Genomic DNA, 14,281 nt, shown 5'->3' with positions numbered 1-14,281 from the left:
CACTTAATGTGACAAATGTCCTTTTCCTTTTCAATACTTTGGATGTCCTTCAAAACCCATGTATTTACGAGATAACTTCCCAACTTTTGAAGTCCGGTAATGCATCATGATTTCAATAGGGATGAAAACTAAGAAAACTGGAACTGATCTAAGATCTCTTCTTCTCCTGATTAAAATAAAGGCTTTGAAGAAAACACTCCTATCCCCAAGATTTTCATGAACTATTTAAACTTGCAACCTTATAACCTTAATATAAACAGATTTATGAGCCAATATGAGGAAAATTTACAAAAACTACTTGAAGTTTTTAATGAATAAACTAGCTTCAAAAGGAAAGAAATCAGCAAGAACTGAGACTCAGATCCAAAAATTGTGCAATGCTGATCAGAATTTTCTTGCTAGTTCAAGAAGTTCAAATTATTGACTTTAAAAACACATGCACCATAAGTGAGGTAGATAACAATTCCTGACCCACCAATCCATCCTGTCCCTTCCAGAAAACCTGTGGGTTACTGCCACATGTAGGACTGTCTGAATCATGAAGTTACTCCATTTTGGCATAACATTAATACATCATGTTAGAAACTTCTATAGCCTAGAAGACGAACTGCGTATAACAGACCCAGTAGAAGTGGCAACTCCCAGATAGGGAGATGAGTGGAAACTGACCATCAGACGTACCTGTCTGTAAGTGAACCTCTGCTTGATCAGGCTTTTGCAGAAAGCTAAAAGCTTAGTATTTACCGAATTCAAGTCAAACAAGAACTGTATCATCAGAGTTAAAAGGTAAGAAGGTAAACTACACCACATAAATACTATACTTATTTCTTCCAGAAAGAGAAAAATTGATGGCATTTATCTGAAGCTCATTTGAGGGCTTGTTATATGAGACCTACTTACAGATTGTCAATGCTGCATAGGCTATTTCTAGTGGACTGTCCTATATGGCAAGTTAGTAATTGTTTTTAATTGCTTTTAAACCCCAGATGTAAGTGCTTTCCATACCAATGTACTTTAAAAACCCCCAGTTGTGAAGCAAGAAGCCTTTAAAAAAAAAAAAAAGAAAATAAGAAGCCACTACTAACTCTAAACTTATGTTAATACCCCCCACATTCAGTGTTTCTTACTTGCTGAACACCAACAGCAAATGCCTTCAGGAACACTTCAGCAAATTCATTGTACTCCTTGGAAACATTACCAGGGCTTCCATACCTAGAATTAGAAGCAAGTATGCAAATTAAAGGGTGTAGCAATATTATTGACTTGAATATTTATTTGTTTGTTTCTTTTTTGTTTTTTAAATAGAAATGGAAAATAAAATACCTCTCAAAAAGCCTAGCTAAGATATGCAAAGCCCACTTCTTGCATTTCCACCATGGCAACTCAGGTCTATCATCTTCATCAACTTGAAGGGTTTCCTTTAGGGGAGGAAAAAATTAAAAAGGGGAAGAAAAAATAAGAAAAAGAATTTACCAACTATTCAGAAAAGCTCAAATTATACATATTTTGAATAACTATATAGCATATTTTGCTTTTAACCTGCTACTTGCACTTCTAGCTTAACAGAAGTATAAAGTACAGCATACCTAAAAATACACTGCTTGATATATGCCACATAAATGATGAACAAGTTCTTGAAACAAGAAGCCGAAGTAATATATTGTAATTTGCTATAATGTGCTAACTGGAAAACAACAGAGCTCCCATACAAGCTACAAAATTTCAAAATTTGTCTAGTCTGTTTAAAACACCCTATTTACCTTAAAAAAAAAACATTTTCTTGGCATCCATTGAGAAAAAACAATGCAGAGTTAAAACTTTTAACCATTCTAGTGAATGATAAATATTTAAGATTAAATTCATAAATAGCCAAAAGCCACTTACAGCTGGTACATCCCTATCGACCACAGTCTTCAGGATTTCTATCCATTCAGTCAGGTTTTGCTGATTTATCAACTCCAAAGGTAACGTGTACTTAACAAAAAAAGAGAGGGTGGGAGAATTTATTACAAAACCATTTGAAAATAATGTTACTTTCACAGTTTGAATTTCAGCTCTTCCAAATCTTTGTGTACACTATGCTACCATTAAAGATTAGCAAGTCACTTGGAAAACCAGGCTGAAGGACTTAACACACCCTAGTCTATACCTTCAATATCCTCAAAGGTGCTAGAAGTCTTTTCTCCAATTCATTCTGCTTATGCAATACTAAGATTCTACTTAAAGAGATGTTATACTAATTTCTGAAGCAATTAATACCATATTCACAACTTAATTCCAAACTGCTGCATTTACACTAGTGATTCTATATATAAGCTGGTCTCTGGTTTTCCAGCAAACACTCGACCTTAGAGGATAGCATGCATAAATTCTATATAATGTCAAGCATGAATATCAATATACAAAAGTACAACACAATTAAGCATACCAAAAACCTGTGATTCATACCACCCTTGAGTAACAGGGGAAATGACTCAGGTGTAATCTAATACTGTTAACATTTCTGTACTTTACAATTTTATAGAAAAGTATATGTTTTAAATTAAATTACTGATGAAGTTTATGCAAAGTTTATTTTTTACCTGGACAAGGGCATAAAATATTTTGAAGATCTGTTTCTGGATGAGGACAGACTGATCAGATGGATCATTCAAGAGCTGAATAAAACTATCCTTCAGAACTGGTAGAAAATGTTGCATTGCAGCTATCAAAGGACTCCGCTCCTCTGGCTTCTTGTACCTTTAGATAAGAAGAAACTAGTTTTGTAGGTGGTTTTGTAGCTTTTGAATTTTAAAAGTCCACCTTTCTGCAGTGTAGACATAAGTACGTTATATTACAGTTCACAACAACATACGATTTAAAAAAAAAACAACACAAAACAAAACCAACAAAAAAAACCCAAACAATTTGCCATTTCTTCTCACAGATTTTGAAATAAAGCTAAGACAGACAGTATTACAGCTGCTGGGCTAGTCAGTAAAATTCCAGAAAGATGTTTATCAGAGTTCACAATTTATAAATGTATTTCTAGAAGCTGGGTTACTTCACTGACATTGACCAAAGTATACTTTCACAGCTTACCATTGATGTCTCTCACATAGAATGGTTAGGGCTGAGAAGGACCTTAAGATCATCTAGTTCCAACCCCCTGCCATGGGCAGGGACACACCCCATTAGACCACGTCACCATGTCTTACCATTTAATTTGCCCAAATCTAACAATTTTGTAGAGAATGTATGTTTCAAGGCTATGCAGCAGACTGAGCAGGCTTTGACTGCAGCCTCCCCTGAAATAGTACTTTAGACCTTTCCATGCTGGTGACAGGCCACCACTTTGCCTATGCTGAAAACAGAGCTCCATCTCCTTTCTCAAAACATTTCAATATTCCTGAATGGAAATGAACCCGGATTTTGAAATCTTCTCCCCAGTTTTTAATTTGTAAAGAAGAAAGTACTTATTCACTCAAGAGTTATCACAGCAGAATAGGATTTGTCCATACTGGTGATAACAATAAGAACAAATTAAAGTATCACGTAGAGACTATACAGCTTTATTTTTTTATCAAGAAATTAATAAGCCTTATTTTTTATTAAGAAATTAAGAAATTAATGCTGTAATACTCTTGGACTCCTGTAGGAGACTTTGGGGTTGGAGGATTGTGTTTTGGTTTGGTGGTTTGTTTGGATTTTTTAATACATTTTTGGTAGACTTTTCACTAATATTAAGTATCAATACTCAAGTGTATCAATACTTAAGTATAAATACTGCCAATTTGCAGAAATATAAGACAAAGTCTAGTCAATCTGCTGCCAAATGGCATGTTCTGTAAAACTACTAGAGACCACTGAGCTTCAAAATCCCATTCAATAATATAGTTTCCATGTATTTTCTGAAATAGAAACCTAAATATAAAAGGATTAAATGTCACTCAGGAAAACTCAGTTTCTCATTTCCACAAAAGACACAGTTAAAAAAGACCAAAGAAAATGGCTATGCAGAGGGAAGCCATTCAATCTTGCTGGCTGGAACTGGAAGGGGAGAAAAGTTTAAAAGCCCCAAGGTATTTACTTTCCAAAAAAACAGTAACTAAATGTTCCTATAACTCAAACAGTAAAAACTTGATCAGTCACAGCATTATACAGTTTCCCTCAAAAAATGAGGTTATTTAACAAATTTTACAATGACCTGCTTGAACCCATATTGTTACTCAGTCGAAATGTGCATATTCCTACATGACTTGTAAAACTGACCTTCGACTTCACCACGTAGCTAAACAAGTACGAGCAGATGCTTGCTTCAGCTAAAGGGCTTGATGAACTAAGATTATGAACACGTAAATTAAACTTAGTTAATCAAGCAATGACTGAGTTCATATCAAAATTCTTCCCTAAACAGGGATGGCTGTTCACTAGAGTGAACACTTCATGTTTCATATCTCACAGATCTCTGCTGCGTATTTGGTTGAAAATGTTGAACAAGTGAGAAATTACTTTATTTTCCTTTCCTTTCCTAGCAGAACTTCAATTTTCAGCCACTGAAAAAAAACCAACATGGGATTACAGAGGTGTTTATAGCATTTCTATGGAAAATAATTTTTGAGAAACTGGTATTCACCTGTTTTACTCTAGTCTATATAAAATTCAAGGAATTAGACAGTGAAATCTTTCAACGTAACATTTAAAGTACCTGAAACAAAAATGTTACATACGACAGTGCTTTTGATTAGTTGTGGATTCCATCCGTTCCACTACCACAGTTCCCTGACTTCAGGTTTGCACTTTTCTCTGATCCAGTTCACAAGAGCTTCCTACATGTCAGCAGTGCTAGGTAAGCAATATATACACCTCGAGTGCAACCTCTACTTTAAAGCCCTGATCATAATACCAGATACGAAGAACATTAACCTGTGTCATAGCCCAGTACCTTGCATACCAAACGGCAGGCTTTGATAAAGACTTCCTACAATGCGTTGGATGAGGCTATCAAAATGATTACACCAAAGTCCGTAAAATAATTCTGAACTACCTCCCATTCAAGATTTCACATATTGAAATCTCTGTATGTTTACTGTCACTGACAAATAAAGTACAAAATAGGAGTCTAAATCTGGCTTAAATAAATAATCATTTTCCACAAAAGTCATGATTTTGGGCAGACTTTCTTACTGTCATGAAGCCATAGAGAAACAACTACCAAATTAAAGCTTTAATATAGCCTTTTTTTTCTGACCTCAAACCTTTAATGAAGGCAATTTTTCTGTAATTTTTTTAGTGGAGAAGATAAATGACCCAACATTTGCATTGCAAGTATCCAGAAATATTTTCTAAAAGTAGATTTCCATCACCGCTGTGCAATCCCATATGCAGTCCTACATGGTTACAATGCACATACAGAGTACCAAAAATACACACAAATGTATTAATTCTCTGCTTTTTCATATGGCAGAAAAAACTTACTCATAGTTCTTCACAAGTTGATAAAGACAAAGAAGAATTCCAAGCCAACAAGCACTGTTGTCAGACTGAAGATAAAATCCAATTTTCTCCACAACTGCAGTCCAGCGACTAGGATAATCGTGCTTGATAATATGGTGAATGCAAGTAGTAAGCTGTACTCTAGAAAACAAATGCACATGATTAAATAAGTTACTACTATTATTTTAATAATTTTATAGTAGTGTTGAAGCAACAAATATTGCCCAAAATTAAACTAATTTCAAGTTTTGTTTAGAAGGTTTAGGTTCTGTTCTGTTATTCTGTTTAATATTCTCAATATCCTCAATTAGTGTTTGAGGAACTTTAAATATCTATATGCCACACAAGCTGAAAACTATTTTTTCACTTAAATTAACACTCAGAATACAAAGTGTATGACAATAATGCTTAGCATGCAAGTGATCTTAGTTGTGTGCAAGAACAAACCCCAGAAACCCAATGATCAGAAACCACAGCCAATTCATGTACATTTTATAACTGTATACCTGATCAGCTCAGGAGAGTGAATAATGGCTTCTACAATATTTTCACGAATACAGCGTCTATCTTCTTCTGGGATGGAGTAAGGTGGAATCTCTCCTGGTGCAGTTTCGCGATCTGGCCAGTACTGGGTTATCATGTTTTTCAAGTAGATAACCCCTGTGAGACACAAGTGGCAAATCAGCTGATAACCATTCAAAGAACAAACACACATTTTGAAAAAAAAAAAAAAAAAAGCCATTTTAGAATAAAACTGATTGAAAGGACTCACTCATTGACCATTCCTGAGTAGGAGAATCAAAATACATAAACCATGCAAATTATTAACCTAATAATCTACTAGTTGATACCCTTTTACCCATTTATTGTGATGTCTGTATTTTTAGTTCTGTAAAGCATGCGTTTTCACATAAAAATACTAAGCACACTACCTTACCTGTGCTACAGATAAACAGTCGTGCAACATTTTAGCCACACACTTCTAAAAAATACTTTGTAATTATTTTCTTAGTATTTTTATGACAAAGATAATCAATACTAACGACTAACTATAAACATCCCCTGTAAACAAAAAAAATCTAATTAAGTTTGTGATACCAGAGTGAATGCTAAGAAGAAACAGAGCCCTTTTATACCAAGGTTATGGGCCACAGTAGTTTGCAGCAATCAGGTTGCTGGCACAAATGCCTGTATTTACCATTTGACAGCTGAAACCAAACTGCTTATGTTGAAAAATACAGATGATAGCCATGGGAAGGAAAAGGACTTATAAAATGCAACAGGAAATCTCAAATGACAAATTAATAACAAAGTTACTATGGATCTAATTCTATGTACAAACCCAAAAAGCAAATTCTCTTCCCGAATTTCTTATGACGTTTTGAAGATTCAGAAACCAAAGGGTTTCTGGAAAGGTCTGCAAATGAAAGAAACATCCAGCAGATACTAGCTATTGCAAGACTCAAATGATACAGACTTCAATCTGTCCTCAGTGGGATTTATCATGCCATTAATTGCTTTGCAAAACATGCACTGTTTGTAAGCTATATTTTGTTTGAGTTGTCTCCACGCTCTACAGATTGCTTTTGATTTTATTTGGTTTACACTGAAGGCAGTAGATAAAAATGCAAGTTAGACTTATGCTACAACTTTAAATAATGTAATATGCAGAAGATCTAAGTAAGTGATCTTTTGCCAAGAAAGGTTGGACCAGATGATCCTTGAGGACCCTTCCAACCTGGTATTCTATGGTTCTATGAACATCATACTTCCTGAAGTGTCAGCAAAAACACTGAAGTACCATATTAAAAACCCCTGTCAAGTAATCATAGCAGCTTTAAATGATGTCTGGAGTTGCTAATATTTAGTATGAAATTTTACTGATGGCTCATGAGCAAATCAACAGGATTCCAAACAATATTATTTGTTTTCTTCCACTTAAAATGCTTAGAAACATTAGCATTACTAGTACAAGGTTAAATTACCTCCTTGCACAAATGCACTAGCATTATAAACCATTCCGTTTCCCTGAAGACCAGTATTCACTAGAGAGAAAGGGAAGCAATAACTGAAGAGCCAGCCACCTTTTCTTTCTATGTTCCCTATCCTGTGTATGGTGCAGATACAGTGCATGATGACTGCAATTCAAGCAACTTCAGAGTATCTGAGATTAAAACCATCAAGGTTCTTTAACAGTATCCTGGTGTGTGTGTACCATTAGAGTAGACAGAATACAAAAAAAAAAAAAAAAAAAGATTTGAAAACTTGCCTGCCTGTCTCACTGGTAAATCCAGTTGCTCAGACATAGTGATCTGAAGCAGAGTTGAAACAAAGTTCACTGACTTATGAGCCTGTAGGGAGAGAGGAAAAAAAGAAAATAATATTATTTAGTCATACTTTGTTAAGTTTTAGACTACTTCTGCTAGGTTTTATAACATCTTTATCATGATGTAATGCCACCAGTACAATACCAGCAACTCAGACAGTTTCACAGTAGTCAGCTAATCAACCAAAGCATTCCAAAGCTACATACTTGTTATATTCTCAAGACAACATGGGGGAGGAAAAATAGTACTCTTTAAGGTAAGTGACTTGAAAGAATCATTAAACAGGCTTCAGAAATCAGCCTTTCAGTCCCCAAACATTGACTTAATTCAGAACAAATACTTGATAGAATATCTAAATAGCCATAAAACCCAAGCACAGCAAGTTTACAGTGACCTTTAACAAGGTATGAATTCATTATAAAATAATCTAAGAAACAGATGGCCACTACATTTTAAAACTAAACCCAGCCTTAAACAAGCCTGTCCATAGTACATCTTTCTGGAAAAAAAGAGCTTCAAGTGACATTTTATGCACTACTGCATCAACTGTTACCGTAACTATATACCATACTGTTAACATAACTATACAGCAAACTAACAGTAAGGAGACCTACACCTGCAGAGTATCAACCCTGCAAGGATTTGCAAGAGTTCACTTACAAAGAAAACAAAATACAGTGCTTTGTTTGTCTTAAAATAATGAGAAATGTCATTGATACAGTAAATAATATTGCGTTTTCAACATGAGGAAACTAACCTTAACATTATTATAGCATCCTTTACCCACCTTCCTAAGCATTAAAAACTCAAGATGTTAAATGAATTTTGCTGAGAAAAGGAAACTGTGATCCTTAAACTCTACTTTTTATAACTGGAAAACACTTTTTCTCAAGGTCAAGAGTCAATGGACATGAGCTGCAGTGAGGGAAATTCCTATTTTTCAAAAGGAAAAAAAATCCTACTTTTCACAAGGGCAGCCAAGGTCCAGCACATTCTGTGCACAGAGGCTATGGGACCTCATCCTCTGAGACATTCAGAACTCAACTGGGCAAGTTGAGTCCCAATCTACCTCACCTAACTTCCAAACAGCTTTGCTTCAGGCAGCTGGAGCAGATGACCTGCAAAGGTCCCTTCTAACTAACTACATCATGATTCAAATTGCCAAGATATATTTCTGTTTATCTTCACTTACAACTTAATATTTTCATACATTCTGTGCAGCCTTTCTATCAACAAAGACAACTGCACACACCTACATAACTTTACCTGTTAAACTCTTAGGAAAACACCTCTTACCTACTTGTTCCTCAGTTTACTACTCCTTACGTAAAGCAAATAAATTAGTATTTTGAAAACCACAGAAACTACACTATCCATTTATCAAAAATAAATGATTGTCTCAGTTACTGCAGCAAAGCAAACTAATACGTAAAAAGAAATAATCAGAATTTATCTCTTCTAGTAGGACTAAAGCTCTTTTGACAGCATGAAGTAATGTCAGCATTACTCTTGAGTGTGTAACACTGCCCAGCTCACTCCTACAGCACCAACCTCTTCTCCAGCTTTACTTTTCCCTAGGAAATATCTCCTATCCATTCTAGTATAAACCAGTGTAAAAGGGACAGCCTTGAACATGACATTTGTTGGTGCACTGTACTAAGACTTGATTAGCATTGCTTGTTTTTTATTGCGTGTTATTTAGAACTGTTTCTAAACAAAGTATGAACCTGACTTAAGATCTCCCCAAAATATTAAAACATTGCTGTACATATCCTGTGCACTAAAAAATCTACAGGCTATAGAAAACCCACAGAGGTTCACAGACCCTCACATCTGGTCCAAGTGACATGTTTATTTTGTAGAGTGTGTTTTGACGAATTGGGAGTAACTGACACTGCAATATCAGCATGAATTTTTCTGACCCACATCCCTCCAATACATCCAAAGTCATGAAGAAGAAAATAAACTTTCAGATAAAAAAAAAGTACTTGTTTCCAACTACCAAGTAATGGTTGAATAAATACATTTAATTCACTTGTTGGTATTAATCTCTACTACAGCTCCAGTCTGTTACGGTCCTTGTTATCTTAAGTAACATTAACAGACACATCTGCCACACATACCAAATGACATCAGACCTTAATTCAGCACAGTATTCAGTTATATGCCTAACATTAATGTCAGCGGAAGTATTCCTGTACTTAAGTGTGTTACTACAAACTTGCTGAAGAAAGCTTTCCATTTCAATAACCTTTAAGTCATCTACAAATAAGGCCACATTACAGTCTACATAAAGGGGACTTCAAAGAATATGATAAACTTAATGGCTAACTTTTCTATAGTAAAAATTTGCAACGTATTTCATTATTTAAAATGGAAAAACATTTAATCCTACAATTTTAAAAAGGATTACCTTCCCTTTTTCATGATGAATGACAACTACAATTTTAATTAAAAAAAAAGGAATTAAAATTTTAATTTTAAAAGCAAACAGAAACCAAAAGCAGACAGTGCAAAACTGCCACACTGCAATCGCGTAAAATACCAAAATCTATTCTTCGTTAAAAAAATCAGGACTCAGCCTATGCCTATAGCACGCTACAGAATCTCCCTAGAAACATCAACTATATTAGGAAGTGGGACTAATATATGTTCACTGGATTTTTTGAACCACAACAAGTTTTAAAGGATAGGACCAAAACACCTGTAACTATAATCTTTTTTTTTTAATCTTGCAAGAATCATCCTGATTAACATCTCAAGCATCAGACACCAACCACGAGGATGTTACTTTATCCCCTTTAGTGGTTCACACCAGAAATTCACACTAGAAATAATTTAGGCTTTTAATAAAAGTTAGCATAAGTAAAATACCTTGTATTTTCCAAAGCCTCCTCTTAATCCATTAAGTTCATAACTTAGCTCACACAGAGCTACATGATCACTTCTATGGAATATAAAGGACTTCCATACTCTTCACAATGACCACCTTCCCATGTCACTGAAAGGAAGGTTGATTCCAAAGAAACTGAAATGGAAATGTGGGGATCAGGAAGGACAGCTACAAGAAGGCATCCATGTAATGAATGGTCAAATAAAACCCCAGCTTCTACAATAACCTGTTACTTGCTCCCTTGCTTTGCTTTACTATTAAAAAGAACATTCAATGTTTCATTGTCACCCAGAAAAAACATCTGAAATTAAAACAAGACAACACATAGGCGCTGATTTTGTATCCACAGCATTAAGAAACACTGAACACCCGTTCATTTCAGCTATTTTAATCATTAGCATTTTTACTCTCCAAAGATGACTGCCTTTCAGGACATCATGTTCCTCTTCACTGACAGCACTGCTAAAAAAACCCGACCAAACAAAACACACCACACCTACTTTATGTAAATATTCTATGCAAATACTATCTTTTGGTTTTAGTGCATTTGATCAGCCAGAATAATCTGCTATACAAAAGGTGAGCTGCAAATGAAGATTTATTAGAGGTCTATCAGGGAACCCTATTAGAATGTAGAGGACTCTGCTGGCCCTTGCATACCACAGTCTCCACTGATGCAACTTCAGTGAAAGCCACTGGTGAGTAGTGTCATTCTACACAAGAAATCCCATGGCTCCAGGATGCAAGAATTAAAATCAGGATCTCACAGCGGTTGCTATCACATACTCTAAACTGCATGGAGAACCAAAACTATTTCCATAACTTTAAAGTTTTGACATTTGTAAAACTTTGTCTTTTATCCTCTTGCTCCCTGTCTATAAATAACCCTTTAAAATAAATATTAAATTTAAAGAACTTACAATAACTGAAAAGAAAAAAAGATTCTATCACAGTCAAAGTCTATTTCCCAACATGTAACTCAACATTAAAAAAAAAAAAAAGCCAAAACCAAAACTCATCTCAAGTCCTTCCCCATTACAAATTCTCCAACATGCCATGTCACTGGTATGACTTTGCTGTCTAAGAGCCAAAGAATTCAGGGACTGTTCCCAAGAGCAATCTTTGCTATGCAGCCTCACTAACTGAGGAATGTACTCTATCAGACCACAAACGTTGCACCACTGTCTGTTAATATCAATCACTGTTACAGAACATACAGTCATTTTGCATATTTCACTGCAGTTTTTCCTAGCACAGTAGGTTTGTTAACCATGTGCTAAAACAGTCTGGGAAAAGTGTTATGCCAGCTATATAATCTGAAATATAAATCCAGTTTGAAGTTCACTTTCAAGAGTCCAATTTGTGGCATATGAACTATCAACAGTTAATTATGATACAGAAAAAGCATTTTTCCCCTGTAATGATGCTCACTAAAATCAGTTACATGCATCTGTAATACTAGAATTACTCATATCTCACATAGCCTGCAGGCCACTAAATTAAAAAAAAAACAACATCTTCATCTGAGGTATGAAGAACTTCATGCATTCTTCTTAGACGTTAAGAATTTAACATACTGTAACAGACACACTACTACAGATACCTCCTTTACTGTCACCAAAAAAGCAAACCAGAAGCGTAATACTTACTGTATGTTGCTGCACTAGAACCCTAGGCTATTTATATAGTTATTCAAAGTAGCACATATTTAAATAAAGGCTACAATTTATTTTTGAAGGAGATGGAAAAGTATGAATTCAACACAATTTCCCCATTTCAATTTTTAAAACAATCTACATGCAATTTTTAAACTAGACCATAACAGGACAAGGGAACCACAACTATCACACCGAGATGAAACAATTTACATTTCCTATAGAAAGGTAAGGTCAGGAAATGTAAGGCCTCTGAATCAGCCAACTGCTCTGCAGCACTCTTTCAATTCTTTTTTAAGAACTCAGCAGGTGTGGAAGTAATTCTGACCTAAAGTTTTTGCAAGCTAGCTCTGCCACCTCATATACAGCTACAATGTATATATAAATCCAGTTTAAGGTCCACAAAAAATAGATACATATTTATCAGATCTTGCAAACGTTCTTGATACTCATTTCATCAGAATACTGTCACCAAGTTTTGAAGCCTCTGCTTGCAGAGATAAAAGGCATGTACTCTGAGCAAGGGCTAGCTAAGTACACACAGTAACTATTTGCTAAGTCATGAGAAAGTGGCAAGTCGCCCTGTCTGCTACCATTTTACCTTGCACTGGTTAACATGCAACAGCAGTATAACTTCTTCCTCATGAAGACAAAGCTCCCTTGGTTCCTTACTGCCCTCAAGGGGTTTTCCAGTGTTAGACCAGCCTTGGTATGTAAGTTTAAAACCATCCTTTCCCAAAGCATCTCCATCCAGCACGCACCAAAATATACAGATGGAAGATAAGGGAAATTAAAATCAAGTACTTTCAGTAAAATGTCATACCGACAACTTTAAAAGGGAACCCATGATTTGATAATCAGAGCCAGGAAACTCATGCTCTGTTCCTACTCATACTACAGTGTATAGCCATAGGTGTTAGACATGAAGAACATGTTAGAAAATATTAAAAACCAAAAGGAATCTATGATGGGGATAGGCACCTACCCCCAAGTATCCAAGCCACAGCATTTAAACATTTGAAAATTCCTGTGTGAAAGGCACTGTGTAATAAGCACCTTGCTTCTTCCCCTTTGACAACCTTTCACTCTAAAGCTCCCAGTAGTTACTGTCCAATCACTTAATCATTCCATCATTATGCCATTTGTACCTACTAAACAGGCAATCAAGGGCACTGAACTAGGCCCTGCTACATTTTGTTAAACTTATGGTGTGCTACAGTGACTAGTCAACAAGCTAAAGCATTTCTCCTTTCCCTGTACCTTATACTGCCATATATAATATGAAAAAGCTTAAACGTAACTTCTGAAAGGCACTTTTTCAGTAGAGCAACAGGAGAACATTTTCCTAAACAAATTCTGTTAAGCTTTGTCTTAAAAAAGAAATACAAATTACTGAGGATTGCTCACCCTCCCCCCAATATTCTCAGACACAAAAATTGGGGTTTTAGTCTAAAACAATGTCTTAATAGCTCAAACACACTGGGGCTGATCTCAAATACTTGCAAGACATACGTAACAGTTAAGTTATAAATCCCCTGGAATTACAAAGAAATCTGAAAGGAAGGTATTATCTAGCAACTGCGCTTTTATAAATATGTTGATATTAAAAGATGGAACAACACTGTGTATTATTTTCAGTGTCATTCCATAGCTGCATAGTTAAAAATATCTATTTTCATCACCATTTCTGAGAAACACTTTATACACGCAGTGCAAAGACTGTTTCAAAAGGCAACAACATCTTCTTTCTGCTTTCCAGTAGCCTACTTGAAGAGTCTGGTTCTAAGCCCTTCTAAAAGACAGCTTTCCCCTGTAAGACAGGGACAGAGATGGACAGTCACCTCAGGGTACATCATAAACTGGAAACTACATGAGAAGCTGCTGGACCAAGAGCTAGTAGCATCATTCCCTATAATTTATGCCCACTGTGA

The 14,281-nt window shown here is 35.4% G+C and overlaps 1 protein-coding gene across 1 annotated transcript in view; it reads right to left on the bottom strand.

Annotated features, from left to right (window-relative positions):
* IPO7 (importin 7) overlaps nucleotides 1-14,281 on the bottom strand; it is a 41,234-nt gene that overhangs the window by 24,135 nt on the left and 2,818 nt on the right. Inside the window, exons 2-8 of the mRNA XM_057418134.1 lie at nucleotides 7,745-7,826; nucleotides 5,982-6,135; nucleotides 5,458-5,616; nucleotides 2,583-2,739; nucleotides 1,885-1,974; nucleotides 1,324-1,418; nucleotides 1,128-1,212 (exon numbers count right to left, since the gene is read on the bottom strand). Of these exons, the coding sequence (XP_057274117.1) occupies nucleotides 1,128-1,212; nucleotides 1,324-1,418; nucleotides 1,885-1,974; nucleotides 2,583-2,739; nucleotides 5,458-5,616; nucleotides 5,982-6,135; nucleotides 7,745-7,826 (822 nt within the window). The remainder of the gene's footprint in view (nucleotides 1-1,127; nucleotides 1,213-1,323; nucleotides 1,419-1,884; nucleotides 1,975-2,582; nucleotides 2,740-5,457; nucleotides 5,617-5,981; nucleotides 6,136-7,744; nucleotides 7,827-14,281) is intronic.

Source organism: Pezoporus wallicus, unplaced genomic scaffold, assembly GCF_028554395.1.
Source record: "Pezoporus wallicus isolate ANWC-B61680 ecotype Strahan unplaced genomic scaffold, APGP_CSIRO_Pwel_v1 contig_2025, whole genome shotgun sequence".
NCBI lineage: Eukaryota > Metazoa > Chordata > Aves > Psittaciformes > Psittacidae > Pezoporus > Pezoporus wallicus.
This window is presented reverse-complemented; position numbering and strand designations above follow the sequence as displayed.